Raw genomic sequence first — 16,564 nt, forward strand, 5'->3', positions numbered from 1 at the left:
CCTTCTGTCTCCAGATCCTGCAGAGTTACCTTTACGTCGAGCCTCTTCCACGATGGTGTGCCCTGGTGATGTATTTCTTCCACCAGTTGCACGGCCTCAATTATGACGTGCAGTTCCTGCATATCAATCTGGGGTCTATTCCGACCTCCTCGCGGGAGTTGCCCATCTTTTACCAGGACCCCCTCATGGTCTGGAACGCGACTGCCATGCAGAGAGTGGGGGTCAATGGGTGCTATTCGGATTGGCGGTTGGTGACTAGTGGAGTGCCCCAGGGGTCGGTGCTGGGGCCTCAGCTATTTACCATTTATATAGATGATCTGGAGGAGGGAACCGAGTGTAGGGTGTCGAAATTTGCAGATGACACCAAGATTGGGGGAAAGGCAAATTGTGCGGAGGGTGTGGAGAGTCTGCAGAAGGATCTAGATAGGCTGGGCGAATGGGCCAGGAAATGGCAAATGGAATTTAATGTTGGCAAGTGTGAGGTGGTCCACTTTGGTAGGAAGAATGGTAGGAAGGACTATTACTTACGTGGCGAAAAACTGCAGCAGGCGACGGTGCAGAGGGACCTCGGGGTCCTTGTGCATGAGTCGCAAAAACCCAGCCTGCAGGTGCAGCAGGTGGTCAGGAAGGCGAATGGGATGCTGGCCTTCATAGCGAGGGGGATTGAATATAAAAGTAGGGAGGTCTTGCTGCAGCTGTATAGGGCATTGGTGAGGCCGCAGCTGGAGTACTGTGTGCAGTTTTGGGCGCCGCACCTGCGCAAGGATATTTTGGCCTTGGAGGGAGTGCAGAGGAGGTTTACTAGGCTGATACCGGAGTTGAGGGGGTTGAGCTATGAGGAGAGGCTGAATAAACTAGGCTTGTACTCGTTAGAGTTTAGAAGAATGAGGGGAGATCTCATTGAGACGTATAAGATGATGAATGGGATGGATAGGATAGAGGTGGAAAGACTCTTCCCGCTCAAAAAAGACAGTAGGACTAGGGGGCACAGCCTCAAGATAAAGGGGGGGCGGTTCAGAACGGAGTTGAGGAGGAACTTCTTCACTCAAAGGGTGGTGAATCTCTGGAATTCTCTGCCCGTTGAAGTGGTGGAGGCTGCCTCGCTAAATATTTTTAAGAAGCGGGTTGATGGGTTTTTGATAAGAGAGGGGATTAAGGGTTATGGGGAGAGGGCGGGAAAGTGGAACTGAGCCACGACAGATCAGCCATGATCTTATTGAATGGCGGGGCAGGCTCGAAGGGCCAGATGGCCTACTCCTGCTCCTATTTCTTATGTTCTTATGTTCTTATGTGACGCAGCTCTCCCCCATCAGGAGTAGCAGCTGTCGTGCAAGAGCCGCTGCTCAGGTTTCCGTACCTCCGGCCGTACAACTTCAGGTAGCTGGCGGAGAGGAGGCCGTGGATGCTGGGGTGACCAGGTTTGTGGACGTGCTGGATGGTGGAGGAGTGAGCTGGATGAGCCCCCACGTGCTGGCTGAGCGCATGGGCGTGGCAGTCTGGTGCGCGGCCAAAGCCATCCAAGACCTTAGGACGGCTGTGCTTGGCCCTGAGCGCACACGCAGTCTCGAGGCAGCGCAAGCATGCGGTGGGATCCCGCCCAAGTGTTCCCCTGCTTGGACGGAATTTCACATTGGCTCAAAGCCTAGACCCTCCCCCGCCTCCGGGTCAGGTGCCCTACTGCATGTGCCGCCTCGCAGAAATGTCCTCCGTGCCCTTTTCCGCCGCACAGAGGCTTTTCCTGTACTGGTTGCTGCTGCACACCTTTCATTACTGCATCCTCGCCTGTCGCCCAGATACACCTTGGCGGGCCTCATTGCCGCCAGGTGGCAGAGGTCTGCCTATGGAGGGATTTCCCCCAATTATCTTGTGGACCTGGGGTGGAGGGTGTAGCATGCAGCAGTGCCGTACAATCATAGGTTTTTCCGGTAGATGGGCTCCCAAGACTGCTCCTTCTGTAGCCTTGTGGAGTCCATGGACCATATCTACGTTTTGTGTTATAGATTGTGCATCCTTTTTGGTTTCCTCAAACACCTTTTACTGATGTTTTGTTTGCACTTCAATCCCATGCTCCTAATCTTTGGGCATCTGGTGCAAAGGGGGACGGGTCGGGATGGCGACCTCCTCATGAACCTGCCGCTGGGCCTGGTGAGACGCGCCATCAGTAGGTCCAGGCAGTGGGTGATCGACGGTTCTTCTGGGACAACCGACTGCACTGAGTCTCTGCAGAGGTTCTACATTTCCCGCCTGGGGAGGGCAGTCAAGGTCTGATGTGTCCCCGCCTCTGGACCCTGCAGAGATACCTTTACAGTGAGCCTCCTCCACAATGGTGACAAAGAACAAAGAAGAACAGTACAGCACAGGAAGCAGGCCCTTTGTCCCTCCAAGCCTGTGCCGCTCATTGGTCCAACTAGACCATTCGTTTGTATCCTTCCATTCCCAGTCTGCTCATGTGACTATCCAGGTAAGTCTTAAACGACCCCAGTGTGTCCGCCTCCATCACCCTACTTGGCAGTGCATTCCAGGCCCCCACCACCCTGTAAAAAAACGTCCCTCTGATATCTGAGTTATGCCTCGCCCCTCTCCCCTTGTTCCCTATTTAAAGCAGCCTCCCAGCCTACATTCAGCAGGGAACAACTGGAGAGTTGGCTGTATTCAGATGTATGGTGTAAATAAAGTAACTTGATGACGGGACTTTCGCCTCTGTGGAGTTATTACAGTGAGGGAGGTGGATGAGATGGGTTAAGTGAGTAGTCAGGGATTCTTTGGTCATATTAGGGGGCAGTTGGGAGGTCAGGGTGTTGGAGTGGAGTAATCAGGTGGTCAGGAAGTGAATAGTGGATTGGGGGTTAGTCAGGTTGGGTAAACTGTAGTTTGGTGGTCGGGATTAGTCAGGTTGAGGTGGTTGGGAGTTGTCAAGTCCTATCAGTGGGGTACTTGGTCAGTGGGTAGTCGGGTCAGGAAGTAGTCAGGTCAGATGCGATTATACAGGGCCTTGACGATGCCATACCTGGAATATTGTGTGCAGTTTTGGCCTCCTTATGTGAGGAAGGGTGTTCTTGCTTTACAGGGAATGCAGAGAAAGTTTACCAGACTGATTCCTGGGATGGCGGGACTGACATATTGAGAGAGACTGAGTTGATTAAGATTGTATTCACTGGAGTTTAGAAGAATAAGAAGGAAATCTCATAGAAACCTATAAAATTCTAACAGGACTAGATAGGGTAGATACAAGAAGGATGTTCCTGATGGTGTCCAGAACCAGGGGTCACAGTCTGAGAACACACAGTAGATGTTTAGGACAGAGATGAGGAGAAACTTCTTTTTCCAGAGATTGGTAAGCTTATGGAATTTGCTAACACAGCAAATAGTTGAGGACAAAACACTGAATGTTTTCAAGGAGCAGCTAGATATAGCACTTGAGGCAAAAGAGATCAAAGGACATGGGGGGAGCGGAAAGGCGGATCAGGCTATTGAGTTTGATGATCAACCATAATCATAATGAATAGAGACACATACTCGAAGGACCGAATAGCCGCCTCCTATTTTCTGTGTATCTTTGGATTGGGGGCTGGGAGGTTGTCAGGTTTTTGGGGTTAGTCAGGTGATTGGGGGAGTAGTGGGGTGCTTGTCGGATATTTGGCTCAGTATCGTGGCCGGATAGTTGGGGGGTAATCGGACGCTCAAAAAGAGTGATGGTGGAGGCGGGAGTCGGGGGGCTGTACTCAGTTCTGGTGTTTTCCTTGTTTTAACTAGTCTGACGTTTCCTGAGTAACTATCCAAGTAAGTATCACAGACAGATCTGTCCCAAGCCTCCATAGTCAGAGGCATTCACAGTGGCTTCTAAGTAGTAGGAGAATTGTCCATTAGAAGTTTAAATTTCCCAGACAATCTCCATCTAGACCCAAAGGTCAGGCCTTCTGCATGGCCCTGAGGTGCATCTTAGTCATATGACAATCCTTTGACTGGAAAGTTTGGGCCAATTTACCTGAATTTATTCACAATACAAAGTTAGGTGGGAATGAAGGTTGTGCAGAGGACACAAAGATCTAGTCAGATTAAGTGAATAAGCAACAATGGAGTATAATGTGGGAGTGTACAGTTATTAATTCATAGGTAGAGAAAAACATTTTTTTGAAAAGGTTTGAAACCTTTCATTAAAAGTTGCATTGGACCAGCCATATAAATGCTCTGGCTACAAGAGCAGGTCAAAGCCTGAGAATTCTCTGGAAAATAACTCACCTCCTGACTCCCTAAATCCTGTTCACCAGCTAAAAGGCCTGGATGAGTGCAGCTCAATCAACACTTAACACCATCCAGGATAAAGTAGCCCACTTGATTGGCACCTTATCCACCACCTCCAATATCCACTTCCTCCATAACCACTGCATAGTGGTGACATTGTGTACCATCTACTAGATGCATTGGAGCAACTATCTACTATCTCAAAAGACAATAGCAGCAGCTGCATGGGTACATCAATACCTGCAAGTTCCTTTCCAAGCCATACGCATCCTGACTTGGGAATATATCACTGTTCCTTTACTGTCATTGGATCAAAATCCTGGAACTCGCTCCCAGACAGCACTGTGACTGTACCTCCACTGCATGGACTACACAGATACAAGAAGGCATCTCACCACTACCTTCTCAAAGACAGTTAGGGATGGGGAACAAAAATGCTGGCCTGGCCAGTGATGGCCAAGTCCTGCAAAAGGGAAAAACAAACTTAAATGTTAATGCTGGGAGAGACTTGGCCAAGTTTACATACAAATACCACAAACAATTCATTCCCTATTCTTTTCAGTCTAAATTAAAGGTGAGTCATAAATTTAGTAATATTAAATGCATAATATTTCATAAAATGAAAAATTTAGGTAATAAAAATATTTAATTATGAAATATTTATTATTTGCGAAGGTAAGAACTGCATACTTGGTTTAGCACCTGCAAACATTTACCATTTGTTTATAGATAAATATGGTGTGGCATATGTGTCAAAGTGGAACTTTGAAACATGGAATGAACCAGATCATCATGATTTTGATAATCTAACATTCACAATTCGAGGTAGGTTGTCATGTAATTGATAACTATCTAATGGTTGTCATAAAGACATAACTAAATAAACTTGGGATTAAGGGTGTACAGGAGTGTACAAAAGAAACATTTCCTAACGTAACATTCAAAAAGTGACCTTAATTTAAAACTAGCTTAGATTTTTCTTTTGTTGTTGCACCACTTTGAATTGTCACTAGATTTTTGACAATGTTTTCCCATCTATTCTGTTTTTTAGGACATTGACTCTTAACAGTTCAGATGTTTGGGTCTCCGCTAATATTTTATGCAAGTAGCTTAACCACCTGGCTACACATCTGAGCCGACCACTCCCCAACCAGTTTTGACAACCCCTGTCTGAATTACCCATACTGTGAACCACCCAACTATACCTCTACCCTTATTCATATGTGAGCCATGACAGGAAATCTCAGCAGATTTCACAACTGTTGTCTTGGCCCCAGTGTTAGCTGACATTGTTATCTCAAGACATTTATTTAGGCATCATCCCTTTTTCCTTTAAATCAGCTGCCTTCACTATTCTCAAGATTCAATTCACGATCCTACCCACTATCATCATTGCCCCTGCTTCCAACCTCCCTTTCCTCTTCCCAAATGCCTTTCAAATTGATGCTAGTTTATCAAACTCCATATTTAAATCCCTCCATTCTAGTTACCACCAATGCCACAGCACCAAAACATTTTTTTACAATTTTTTACGAAGTCACAAATGTCATCCTGTGGATATCCTGTTTTGACAGAAGTAAACTATTCCTCCTTTTTCTTTTCGACTTGTCTGCTGCTTTTGGCATGCTTGATCAATCTATTCTCCTCCAATGCCTGTCCACTGGATGGGACTATACTCTCTTGTTCAATTCTTATCCATCTAATCATTGCCAGAGTATCACTTCTCTTCCTGCTCCCACGCTATTACCTCTGGTGAACCTCAAAGATCTAACCTTGGCCTGCTCCTATTTCTCATCTGGATGCTCCTTCTCAGTGTCATCATCAAAGCGCACAGCATTAGTTTTCTCATGCACGCTGATGGCACCCAGCTCTACCTCACCACTACCTTTGTCAGCTCGTCCAAAGTTGCTAAATTATCAGACTACTTGTCAAATATTCTGTGCCGCATGAGCAGAAATTTCACCCACACAAATGTCAGGAATACTGAAATTATTTTATTTCATTCCCTGCTGCAGATCCATTCTCTGGTGACTAATTGAATTCTTCTTGATAACTGCCTGAGACTGAATCAGACTGTTGGCAGCTTTGGCATCAGATTTGACCCTGAGATGACCATAAAACTGCAACATCACTGAGACCCTCTAATTCTGTAAACCTAAATTCTGTAATGTCTAACTTTACCCCTACTTCAACTCATCATAGAGTCTTAGAATCCTTAACAAAATTAATTAATTATAGTTTAAGTTAGGAAAAATGTCTTTTTGCAACAAATTATTGTAGATTTCACTAGCATTGTCAACTAAAATTTCTGGGGCTAAATGTATTTGTTGCTGGCTATATTCAATAGCTTTAAGGAAAAGAGACTTTTTAAATTGCAGGCTTTGAACAGAAGTATAAAAATAATGACTTATGTGATTTTAGGATTCCAAAACTACTATGATGCCTGTTCAGAAGGTTTGAAAGAAGCTAGCACACTACTTCAACTGGGTGGTCCTGGAGATTCATGTCATCCTCCTCCACACTCACCTATCAGTTGGGGTTTGCTGTATCATTGTTATAATGGAACCAACTTCTTTACAGGGGAGATTGGAATACGATTGGATTATATTGCTTTACACAAGAAGGTGAGTCAGGCTGAATTATTTTCAAATTATAGGAACAGCAACTGTTAGAAAATTATTTTCTTTTTGAATCACTTTTTCCAATTTATAATTAGGGATGTAACTAGTTGATTTCCTTGTTTGCCTTAAAATATTCTGCAGGAGTTTGGAACAAGGGGCTAAAAGAAATAAAAATTGACACTTGTTGTTTAATTATGTTTTTAACCTGTGACTGGGAAAGTTTTAACTCCATGTAATCATTGTGACAGAATTTGGTCAGAGATTTTTCTCAATGATCAGTTGTGGAAAATGTACATTTATTTTTGTGAACATGGTGGAGAAAATGCAGACGACATTTACAAGAATGATTCCAGGAACAGAAACTTCAGTTATGAAGCTAGATTAGAAGCGTTGAGCCTGTTCTCCTTGGTGAAAAGGCTAAAAGGAGATTTTAAAGAGGTGCTCAAAATCATGAGGGGGATGATCAGAATAGGGAAGGAAAAACCGTTTCTACTTGTAAAAGGATCAAGAGGACACAAATTTAAAGTGATTTGCTAAAGAAGCAAATGCAATGTGAGTATTTTGGATCTGGAATACACTGGAAGCATATGGGAGGCATGTTCAATTGAGGCATTCAAGAAAGCATTCAATGATTATTTGAATAGAAACAATGTGCAGGGTTTTGGGAAAAGGCAGGGGAATGGGATTAAATTATATTGCTCATTTGGAGAATCATTGAAGGCATAATGGGCTGAATGGCTGCCTTCTGCACAGTAACAATTCCGCAATGTTATAGAATGAGACAGCACAAGCAGCTGCTAGAAGGAGGGACCACTACCTTTTTCACTGAGTGGTCAGGCAGCCTATGGAAAATATCAGTGCAGCCTAACAACTTTCTGGATCATAGAGACTATCACTGTTTTATATGGACTGCAGCAGTTCAAGAAGATAGCTCACCACCACCTTTTCAAGGGAAATTAGAGTAGGCAATAGATACTGACCATTAAAGTCAAATTGCTGAGTTGAATCTACTTTCAGTTGTCTTTTTATTTATTTAAATATCAAACCTGCCATCCCACTGGAGTTTCCACCAATATTTTAGAAAGACATTCTATCAGCCCCACAGTTGAACAATGTCATGAATGAGTATCAATGCTATTGCAATGCCAGGCACTTGTGCTGTTCATCCCAGTAATTGGCTTGTGGAATCAAATTTAGTTGTTCATAATAGGCAGAGTACAGATTGTACTCAATCAGTTCGCACTTTTAAAACTAAAAACAAAGCATCTAATGTATATGTGATTTCGTGCTTGGGCAGCACTTGCTTTACAATGCTGAGTGCGATAATAGCTACACTAATAACCAATTTAAGATAATCAGTCAAGTTTGTAACATGATTCATTTATGCCTGCCAGAAGTGACATACATTCACAGGGAACTGTTCTCTGTGAACAAAAGGAGTATATCCAAGCTTTGCATTTTTTTGAATGTGCATGGGAAGCCTATAAGCACCCACTGCTTTATCTGTGGCAATGTATTGGTCAATCAGAATCAACTTGTCAACCAATCCAGTACCCTTTTCTCTTGCAATATAAATTATTCTGATCATTTGGAAGTTGGCCTTATTACAATTGTCTTGATGGGTGCAAAATGGAAAGCTTTGACAACATGTCTTTCTTTCTAATAATATTCAAGTTCTGTACTGCCAAGTGACAGTTAATTGAATTTCTGTTGCAACCTCTCCATTCCTGATCCAACCTACCTGGGGATCCAAAGCTGAATGCGACACTTCAGATGAGATCTACCAAGGCCCTCTATCCCCTAACATAATCTCCGTTTTATTCAAACTATTTGACATGGTTGACCTTCCATTAATCTGTTTGACTACATTTTGTTACTGCACACAATGTTTTAGTGATATCTGCACATAGGCATTATTTTCTCTTTCAGATATCCTGGTCTTTCAATATTGAGGAAATGTTTTGATTTGTTGTTCTTGGACCTGAGTAGATGATTTCACACTTCCTCACATTGAACTCTACCTGCTACAGTTTTATCCACTAACTTAATCTGTGTATGTTCTTCTCCTACCTCCTGACCAATTACCAGCTCATGTCACAAGTTCCGAGCACTTTTATATTTGTTGATAAGTTTGTGTGTGTAACCTTACAAAGTACCTTCTAGATATCCATATGGACAACATCCATAGACCATATCCACCATAATAGGAACCTCAGAACACTTAATTAAATTAATCAAACATTAAACGCTCGTTACAAATTCATGCTGATTCTCAATTTCAGCTCATACTTGTCAATCTGTCTTAGTATAGATTCCCATGACTTCTCCAGAATTAATGTTGAAGGATGAATAGTTTTCTGATTTTTCCATCCCTTCTTAAATAGTGGATTAATATTTGAAACCAAAAGATCAACTGCTGAAGTATTGTGGACTATTATGAGTAAGATATCTGCAATTTCCTCACCTATTTCACCTCAACTATGCAGGAGTGGACACCATTTGATTTTGGGGATCAGTCTGCCTTAAATTCAGTTAATTTCAATGTTACTTTTTAAATTTATGTTAAATTCAGTAAGTTCTTTCTTCTTCTTATGTTTATGTTTCCTGGTGCCTTATATTTGTCATCATCTTCCATTGTAAAACTGAATTCATAAAAGTAATTTTACAAATCTATCATTATATTATTTTCTGTTATCATTTTTAAATGGGCCCGCAATTTGTTCTACCATTTTATCATTCTTCTAATACATTTAGAAAACCTCCTACTATCAGCTTTAAAATTCTTTCTAAGTTTTTGTTTCATAGTTCCCTTTTCATACTTATGACAGTACAGTCTTTGCATGTCTTGGTTCCATTTTAATAAATCCCAGTCCAATAGATTTTCACTTCCCTTACATTTTTGTAAGCATTTCATTTTTACTTGATACTGTCTCTTGCCTAATTTTTGACCACAATTGCTGAACTATACTATTGGAACTTGTTCTGTCTTTTAGCTGCATATGTCAATCTCCAATTCACCCCTTCCCTTTTTTGAGTTCTTCATCTCCATTTATAGGGATAGGTTCTCAAACACTCCATCTAAGTGAAAAGGCAATGTACTTAAAAATTAACCTTGTCTTCAAGATTGGACTAGTGATAGGGCAAACTACTCAATGATACAGAGGCACATTCATCAGTTCAAAACAGACCATCCTCACAATGTCATGGCCTAGAATACTCCATGATCACAATCAACCAGGAAACTGCTCAGTGGGAAATGTAGGACATAGATATAGTTTTGCCCAGTTTCCAAGCACAACATACTAAATTTGCATTGGGATTTTTGTCACCAAGTGTGGTGGCTGCAAGTTAATGGTGGCCCCTCAACTTCTGTACCATGGGACCATTCCAGTCCTGTAATGTATCTCTTGTAACAAGTGATATCAGCATCATCAGGTAGTTTGCTGTCCATACAGACATCAGACTGATGCTCATTTTGTAATAAGACATCCATACACTAGCTTCCTTATAGAGGTTGTGGATCAAGAAGAACAAGTTCTCCAATAGAAACATAAGAAACTAGATGCTGGAATAGCCAGCCCATTTGGCCCTTTGATCCTGCTTTCCATTTATTTTGATCATGCTTGATCTTCAAATTCAATATCCTGGTCCCGTCTTCCTCCCAGCCCCCATAACCCCAAGACAGGCCCCAATAGCTGTATCTAATTTCTTCTTGAAATCAGACAGTAGTTTTGGCTTCAACTACATTCTGTTGTAGTACATTCCACAGATTCACCATACTGTGGGTGAAGAAATCTCACCTCACCTCAGTCCTAAAAGGTTTACCCCTTATCATCAAACTGTGACTCATAGTTCTGCACTCCCCCACCACTGGGAACATTCTTTCTGAACCTACCCTGTCTAACCCTGTTAGAAATTTGTAAGTTGCAATGAGAACCCCCACCCCTCACTCATCTAAACTCGAGCGAATATAATCCTAACTGACTTAGTCTCTCCTCGTATGACACACGTGCCATTCCAGGAATTAGCCTTCTTCACCTTCAGTACTCCCTCTATAGCAAGGACATCCTTCCTCAGATAAGGACACCAAAACTGCACACAATGCTCCAGGTGTAGCCTCACCAACGCCCAATACAATTACAACAAAACATCCCTATCCTTATACTCAAATCCTTTTGCTCTGAAGGCTTCTTTAAGGTAAGCTGTACATGTATGCTTACTTTTAGCGACTGATGCACAAGGACTTCAAGGCCTTGTCAACTATCCTCCGCTCTCAATTTACACCCATTCATGTAATAATCTGTCTTCCTGTTATTGCTTGCAAAGTGGATAACCTCACATTTATCCACATTCTGCATCTGCCATGCACGTGCCCACACACTTGGCCTGTCCAACTCACGCTGAAGCATCTCTGCATCCTCCTCACAGCTCACCCTTCCACCCGACATTGTATCATTTGCAAATTTGGAAATAATACGTTCAGTTCCCTCTTCTAAATCATTAATATATAATGTGAACAGTTGGGGTCCTAGCACAGATCCCTGTGGAACCCCACTAATCACTGACTGCCAATCGGAAAAAGACCCATTTATGTCAACTCTTTGCTTCCTGTTTGCTAACCAGCTTTCTATCCATCTCATAACATTACCTGCAATCCCTTGTGCTTTAACTTTACATAGTAGTTTGTTTTGTGAGATCTTGTTGAAAGCATTCCAATAGGTTCGTCAAACATGATTTTCCTTTTGTAAATCTGTACTGACTTTGTCTGATTATACCACTGCCTTCCAAATGCCGAATTATGAAATCCTTGATAATAGGCTCGAGCAACTTCTTGAGTACAGATAATAGGTTCACTGGCCTATAGTTCCCTGCCTTCCCTCTACCTCCCTTTTTGAATAGCGGGCTTTCATTAGTTACCCTCCATTCTGTAGGAACTATTTTCAGAGTCCAACGAATTTTGGAAAATAACCACCGATGGATCTGGTATTTTCAGGGCCACTTCTTTAAGTACTCTGGGATGAAGATGATCAGGACCTGGAGATTTATCCAGCTTCAATCCCATTAATTTCCTCCAAACTATTTCTCTACTAATGCTGATTTCCTTTAGCTCCTCACTAAAGCATGTTTCAGCATTTCTGGTATATTATTCATATTTTCCTTTGTGAAGACTGAAGCAAAGTACAAATTTAATTCCTCAGCCATTTCTTTATTTCCAGTTATGAATTCTCTTGCTTCTGACTGTAATCGGCCTATATTTGTTTTTGTCAATCTTCTTCTCTTTACATGTCTCTAGAAACTTTTAGTCAGTTTTTATGTTGCCCACTAGTTTACTTTCATATTCTACTTTTTCCCTTCTGTGTCAAAACCGTTGGTCCTCCTTTGCTGAATTTTAAGTTGCTCCCAATTCTCACAGCTATTGCTTTTTCTTGTATGCTTCTTCCTCAAATCTGATCCTATCTCTAGTTTCTCTTGTAAACTATAGTTTGGTCTCAATTCCCTTACGACTCTTGCGCTAAATAGGAATAAACAATATTCTGGAGTTCACCTATTCATTCTTTAAATGCCTGCTATTGCCTATCCACTGTCTTTCCTTTCAATAATATTTCCCAGTCTATCATGGCCAATTCATGCCTCACACCATCATAGTTAAATTTAGTCAGATTCAGGACTCTAGTCTCAAAATCAACTACATCAATATCCACCTTGACAAAGAGTACTATACATTATGGTCACTTGTCCCCAAGGGTTCTCTCACAAGTAAATTGCCAACTAATCCTTTCTTATTGCACAACACCCAGTCCAAGATGGCGTGCTCCCTTGTTGGCTTCTTAACGTATTGCTCTCGAAAACCATGTACTCCAGAAATTCCTTCTCTATTATACTGTGACTAATCTGACTCTCCCAATCTATATGCAGATTAAAGTTGCCCATAATCACAGATGTTCTTTTACCCACATGCATCTCAGATTTTCTGTCTAATGCTTTTCCCAGCATTACTACATAAAAACATAAGAAATAGAAGCAGGAGTAGGCCATCTAGCCCTTTGAGCCTGCCCTGCCATTCAATAAGATCATGGCTGATCTGTCGTGGCTCAGTTCCACCTTCCCGCCCTCTCCCCATAACCCTTAATCCCCTCTCTTATCAAAAACCCATCAACCCGCGTCTTAAAAATATTTAGCGAGGCAGCCTCCACCACTTCAACGGGCAGAGAATTCCAGAGATTCACCACCCTTTGAGTGAAGAAGTTCCTCCTCAACTCTGTTCTAAACCGCCTCCCCTTTATCTTGAGGCTGTGCCCCCTAGTCCTACTGTCTTTTTTGAGCGGGAAGAGTCTCTCCACCTCTATCCTATCCATCCCATTCATCATCTTATACGTCTCAATGAGATCTCCCCTCATTCTTCTAAACTCCAACGAGTACAAGCCTAGTTTATTCAGCGTCTCCTCATAGCTCAACCCCCTCAACTGCGGTATCAGCCTAGTAAACCTCCTCTGCACTCCCTCCAAGGCCAAAATATCTTTGCGCAGGTGCGGCGCCCAAAACTGCACACAGTACTCCAGCTGCGGCCTTACCAATGCCCTATACAGCTGCAGCAAGACCTCCCTACTTTTATATTCAATCCCCCTTGCTATGAAGGCCAGCATCCCATTCGCCTTCCTGACCACCTGCTGCACCTGCAAGCTGGGTTTTTGCGACTCATGCACAAGGACCCCGACTATAGTTTGGTGGTCTGTATACCACCTCCAACTATGTTCTTTGCCCCTTGTTGTTTCTTAACTCCACCCGTACAAATTCCAAATCATTTATGGTAATACCTTTCCTCAATATCGTATCACTATTATCTTTAATCAACAATGCAACTCCATCACCTTTTCCTTTCTGTCTGCCCTTCCTAAATACTGAATAGCCCTCAATGTTTAGTTTCTATTCTCGATCATCCTGGAGCCATGTCTCCGTAATGCCAGCTATATCATATCCCTTTACATCTAACTATGCGACTAATTGATCCATTTTGTTTCGAAAGCTCCGAGCATTCGGGTACAAAACCTTAAGGTGGGCACCTTTTCTCTTTCCTACTGTTTTTTACTTGGCCTTCATCTAACTCTGGCCCTTGAATTCTCTGCCTATCACTTTCCTTATTTTCCTTACTGTCTTTTCCTCGTGTTCTTGGTTCTCACTGCTCTGATTCCTTGCAAAGTTTCCCATCCCCCTGCCATGTTACTTTGAATCCTCCCCAACCACTCTAGCAACTGGACATCAGTCCCGAACCTTCCCAGATATAACCTTTCCAGTTTGTATAGGTTCCACTTCCCCCAGAACCGGTCCCAATGTCCCAGGAATCTGAAACCCTCCCCCTCACGCCATCTTTTCAGCCGCATATTCATCCTTTGTACCCTGTTGTTTCTACCCTGATTAGCATGAGGGACAGGTAGTAATCGTGAGACCTTTGAAGTCCTACTCTTTAACTTGCTTCTTAGCTATTTATTTTCTGCTTTTAGGACCTCATCCCTTTTTCTTACCTATGTTGTTTGTACTAACTAGTACCAACGTGTACTATGACCACTAGTTGATCACCCTCCCCCTTCAGAATGTCCTTGACCTTAGCATCAGGGTGGGTAGTTGTGAATGTGGTTGCAGCGTTTACATTGGAGACAGTGATTTAAAGGTTAACAGGGCCAGAGGAAATAAAACATACAAACAAGGAGCATTCAACCCCTAAGCCTCTCCGCCATTTAACAATAACCTCAAATTTGCATCCCGTCTTTAACTGTGATAACCCAGATAACATAAGAACAAAAGAAATAGGAGCAGGAGTAGGCCATTTAGCTCTTCGAGCCAGCCCCGCCATTCAGTAAGATCGTAGCTGATCTGAAAGTGGTTCAGTTCCACTTAGCTGACTGCTCCCCATAACCCTTAATTCCCTTATCAATCAGAAATCTATCTACCCGTGACTTAAACATATTCAACGAAGTAGCTTCCACTGCTTCAATGGGCAGAGAATTCCAGAGATTCACTATCCTCTGAGAGAAGAAGTTCCTCCTCAACTCTGTTCTAAGCTGACACCGCCCCCCCCCCCCCACCCTTAATTTGAGGCTGTGTCTTCTAGTTTTTGTTTCCTTCTAAGTGGAAAGAATCTCTCTGCCTCCACCCTATCTAGCCCTTTCATTATCTTATATGTCTCTAAAATATCACCCCTCAGCCTTCTAAACTCCAATGAGTAAAGGCCCAATCTACACAATTTCTCCTCATAAGCTAACCCCCTCATCTCCGATATCAACCTGGTGAACCTTCTCTGTACTCCCTCCAACGCCAATATATCCTTTCACAAATGAGGGGACCAAAATTGCACACAGTACTCTAGTTGTGGCCTCACCAGTACCTTGTACAATTGCAGCAAGACCTCCCTGCTTATATGTTCCATCCCCCTCGCGATAAAGGCCAACATTCCATTTGCTGTCTTGATCACCTGCAGACTGAGTTTTTGTGATTCATGCACAAGGACCCCCAGGTCCCTCTGCACAGTAGCAAGTTGTAATTTTTCACCGTTTAAATAATAGTCCATTTTACTATTATTCCTTCCAAAGTGGATAACCTCACATTTGCCAACGTTATACTCCATCTGCCAGATCCTAGCCCACTCACTCAGCCTATCCAAATCTCTCTGCAGACTTTCCGTATCCTCCACGCAGTTCGCTTTCCCACTCATCTTCGTGTCATCAGCAAACTTTGTCACCTTACATTTGGCCCCCTCCTCCAGGTCGTCTGTGCATATGGTAAACAGTTGAGGCCCGAGCACCAATCCTTGCAGTATGCCACGAGTCACCAACTGCCAACCAGAAAAGCACCCATTTATTCCAACTCTCTGCTTCCTGTTAGATAACCAATCCTCAATCCCCTCTAACACTTTACCCCCAACTCCGTGTACCTTAATCTTCTGCAGCAACCTTTTCTGAGGCACCTTATCGAGCGCCTTCTGGAAATCTAAAAACACCACATCCATCAGTTCCCCTCTGTCAACCAACAATCCTTGCTGACCAAAAATCTATCCACCGCTGCTTTAAAGACTTCATTGCACCATCCTATCAGGAAAAGAGTTTCAAGGGTTATGACCCTCTGAGTGAAAAAAGTTTTGCTTCACCTCCATTTTACATGGGCAGCCCCCTATTTTTAAACAGTGACACCAGTACTAGATTCTCCCAATAGAGCATGATGCGTTAATATGGAGATGAGAAGGTGCTTGGTGCAGAGGCTGAGAAAGAAAAACTGTAAAGAAATCTGAGAAAATGTTCATAACACTTGGATGGGCAGCAGAGATTGAGATCTTTAAATAACTGCAAGGGTTATCACAAAGTGAGGAGTCAAAAGAAGGAGAAATGTCAGAGGAGTAAGGGAGCAGGACAAGGTGTGATTTTGTGACAAGAGCCACACCATAAGCATGATAATCTTTGCGAGGAATGTGATGGGAGATGTGGTGGGGAAGTTTTGTTTTTGCAAAGCTGTCGTTACCCCTCAACCAAGTTTCTGTCAAGACCATGATGCCAATGCAGTCACTCACAATAAACTCATGGATGGCACGGGCCTTATTCACAAGTGAACAGACATTCTAGGGTGAGATTCATAGTCGGGTTGTTATAACTGATCTGTTGGCAGAGTTCACAGCGTCAGCAGTGGGAGAAGTGAGTTGGATGGGGAGGAGTTGG

At 42.9% G+C, this 16,564-nt stretch overlaps 1 protein-coding gene across 3 annotated transcripts in view; it reads left to right on the forward strand.

Moving 5' to 3' along the window:
- The window catches only part of idua (alpha-L-iduronidase), a 239,199-nt gene that overhangs the window by 137,068 nt on the left and 85,567 nt on the right, over positions 1 to 16,564 (forward strand). For all 3 annotated transcript variants that reach the window (XM_080193489.1, XM_080193490.1, XM_080193491.1), the window contains exons 5-6: positions 4,972 to 5,067; positions 6,664 to 6,866. In XM_080193489.1, coding sequence (XP_080049615.1) covers positions 4,972 to 5,067; positions 6,664 to 6,866 — 299 coding nt within the window. The remainder of the gene's footprint in view (positions 1 to 4,971; positions 5,068 to 6,663; positions 6,867 to 16,564) is intronic.

This window comes from Carcharhinus amblyrhynchos, chromosome 1 (assembly GCF_965287045.1).
Source record: "Carcharhinus amblyrhynchos chromosome 1, sCarAmb.v2.hapA, whole genome shotgun sequence".
NCBI lineage: Eukaryota > Metazoa > Chordata > Chondrichthyes > Carcharhiniformes > Carcharhinidae > Carcharhinus > Carcharhinus amblyrhynchos.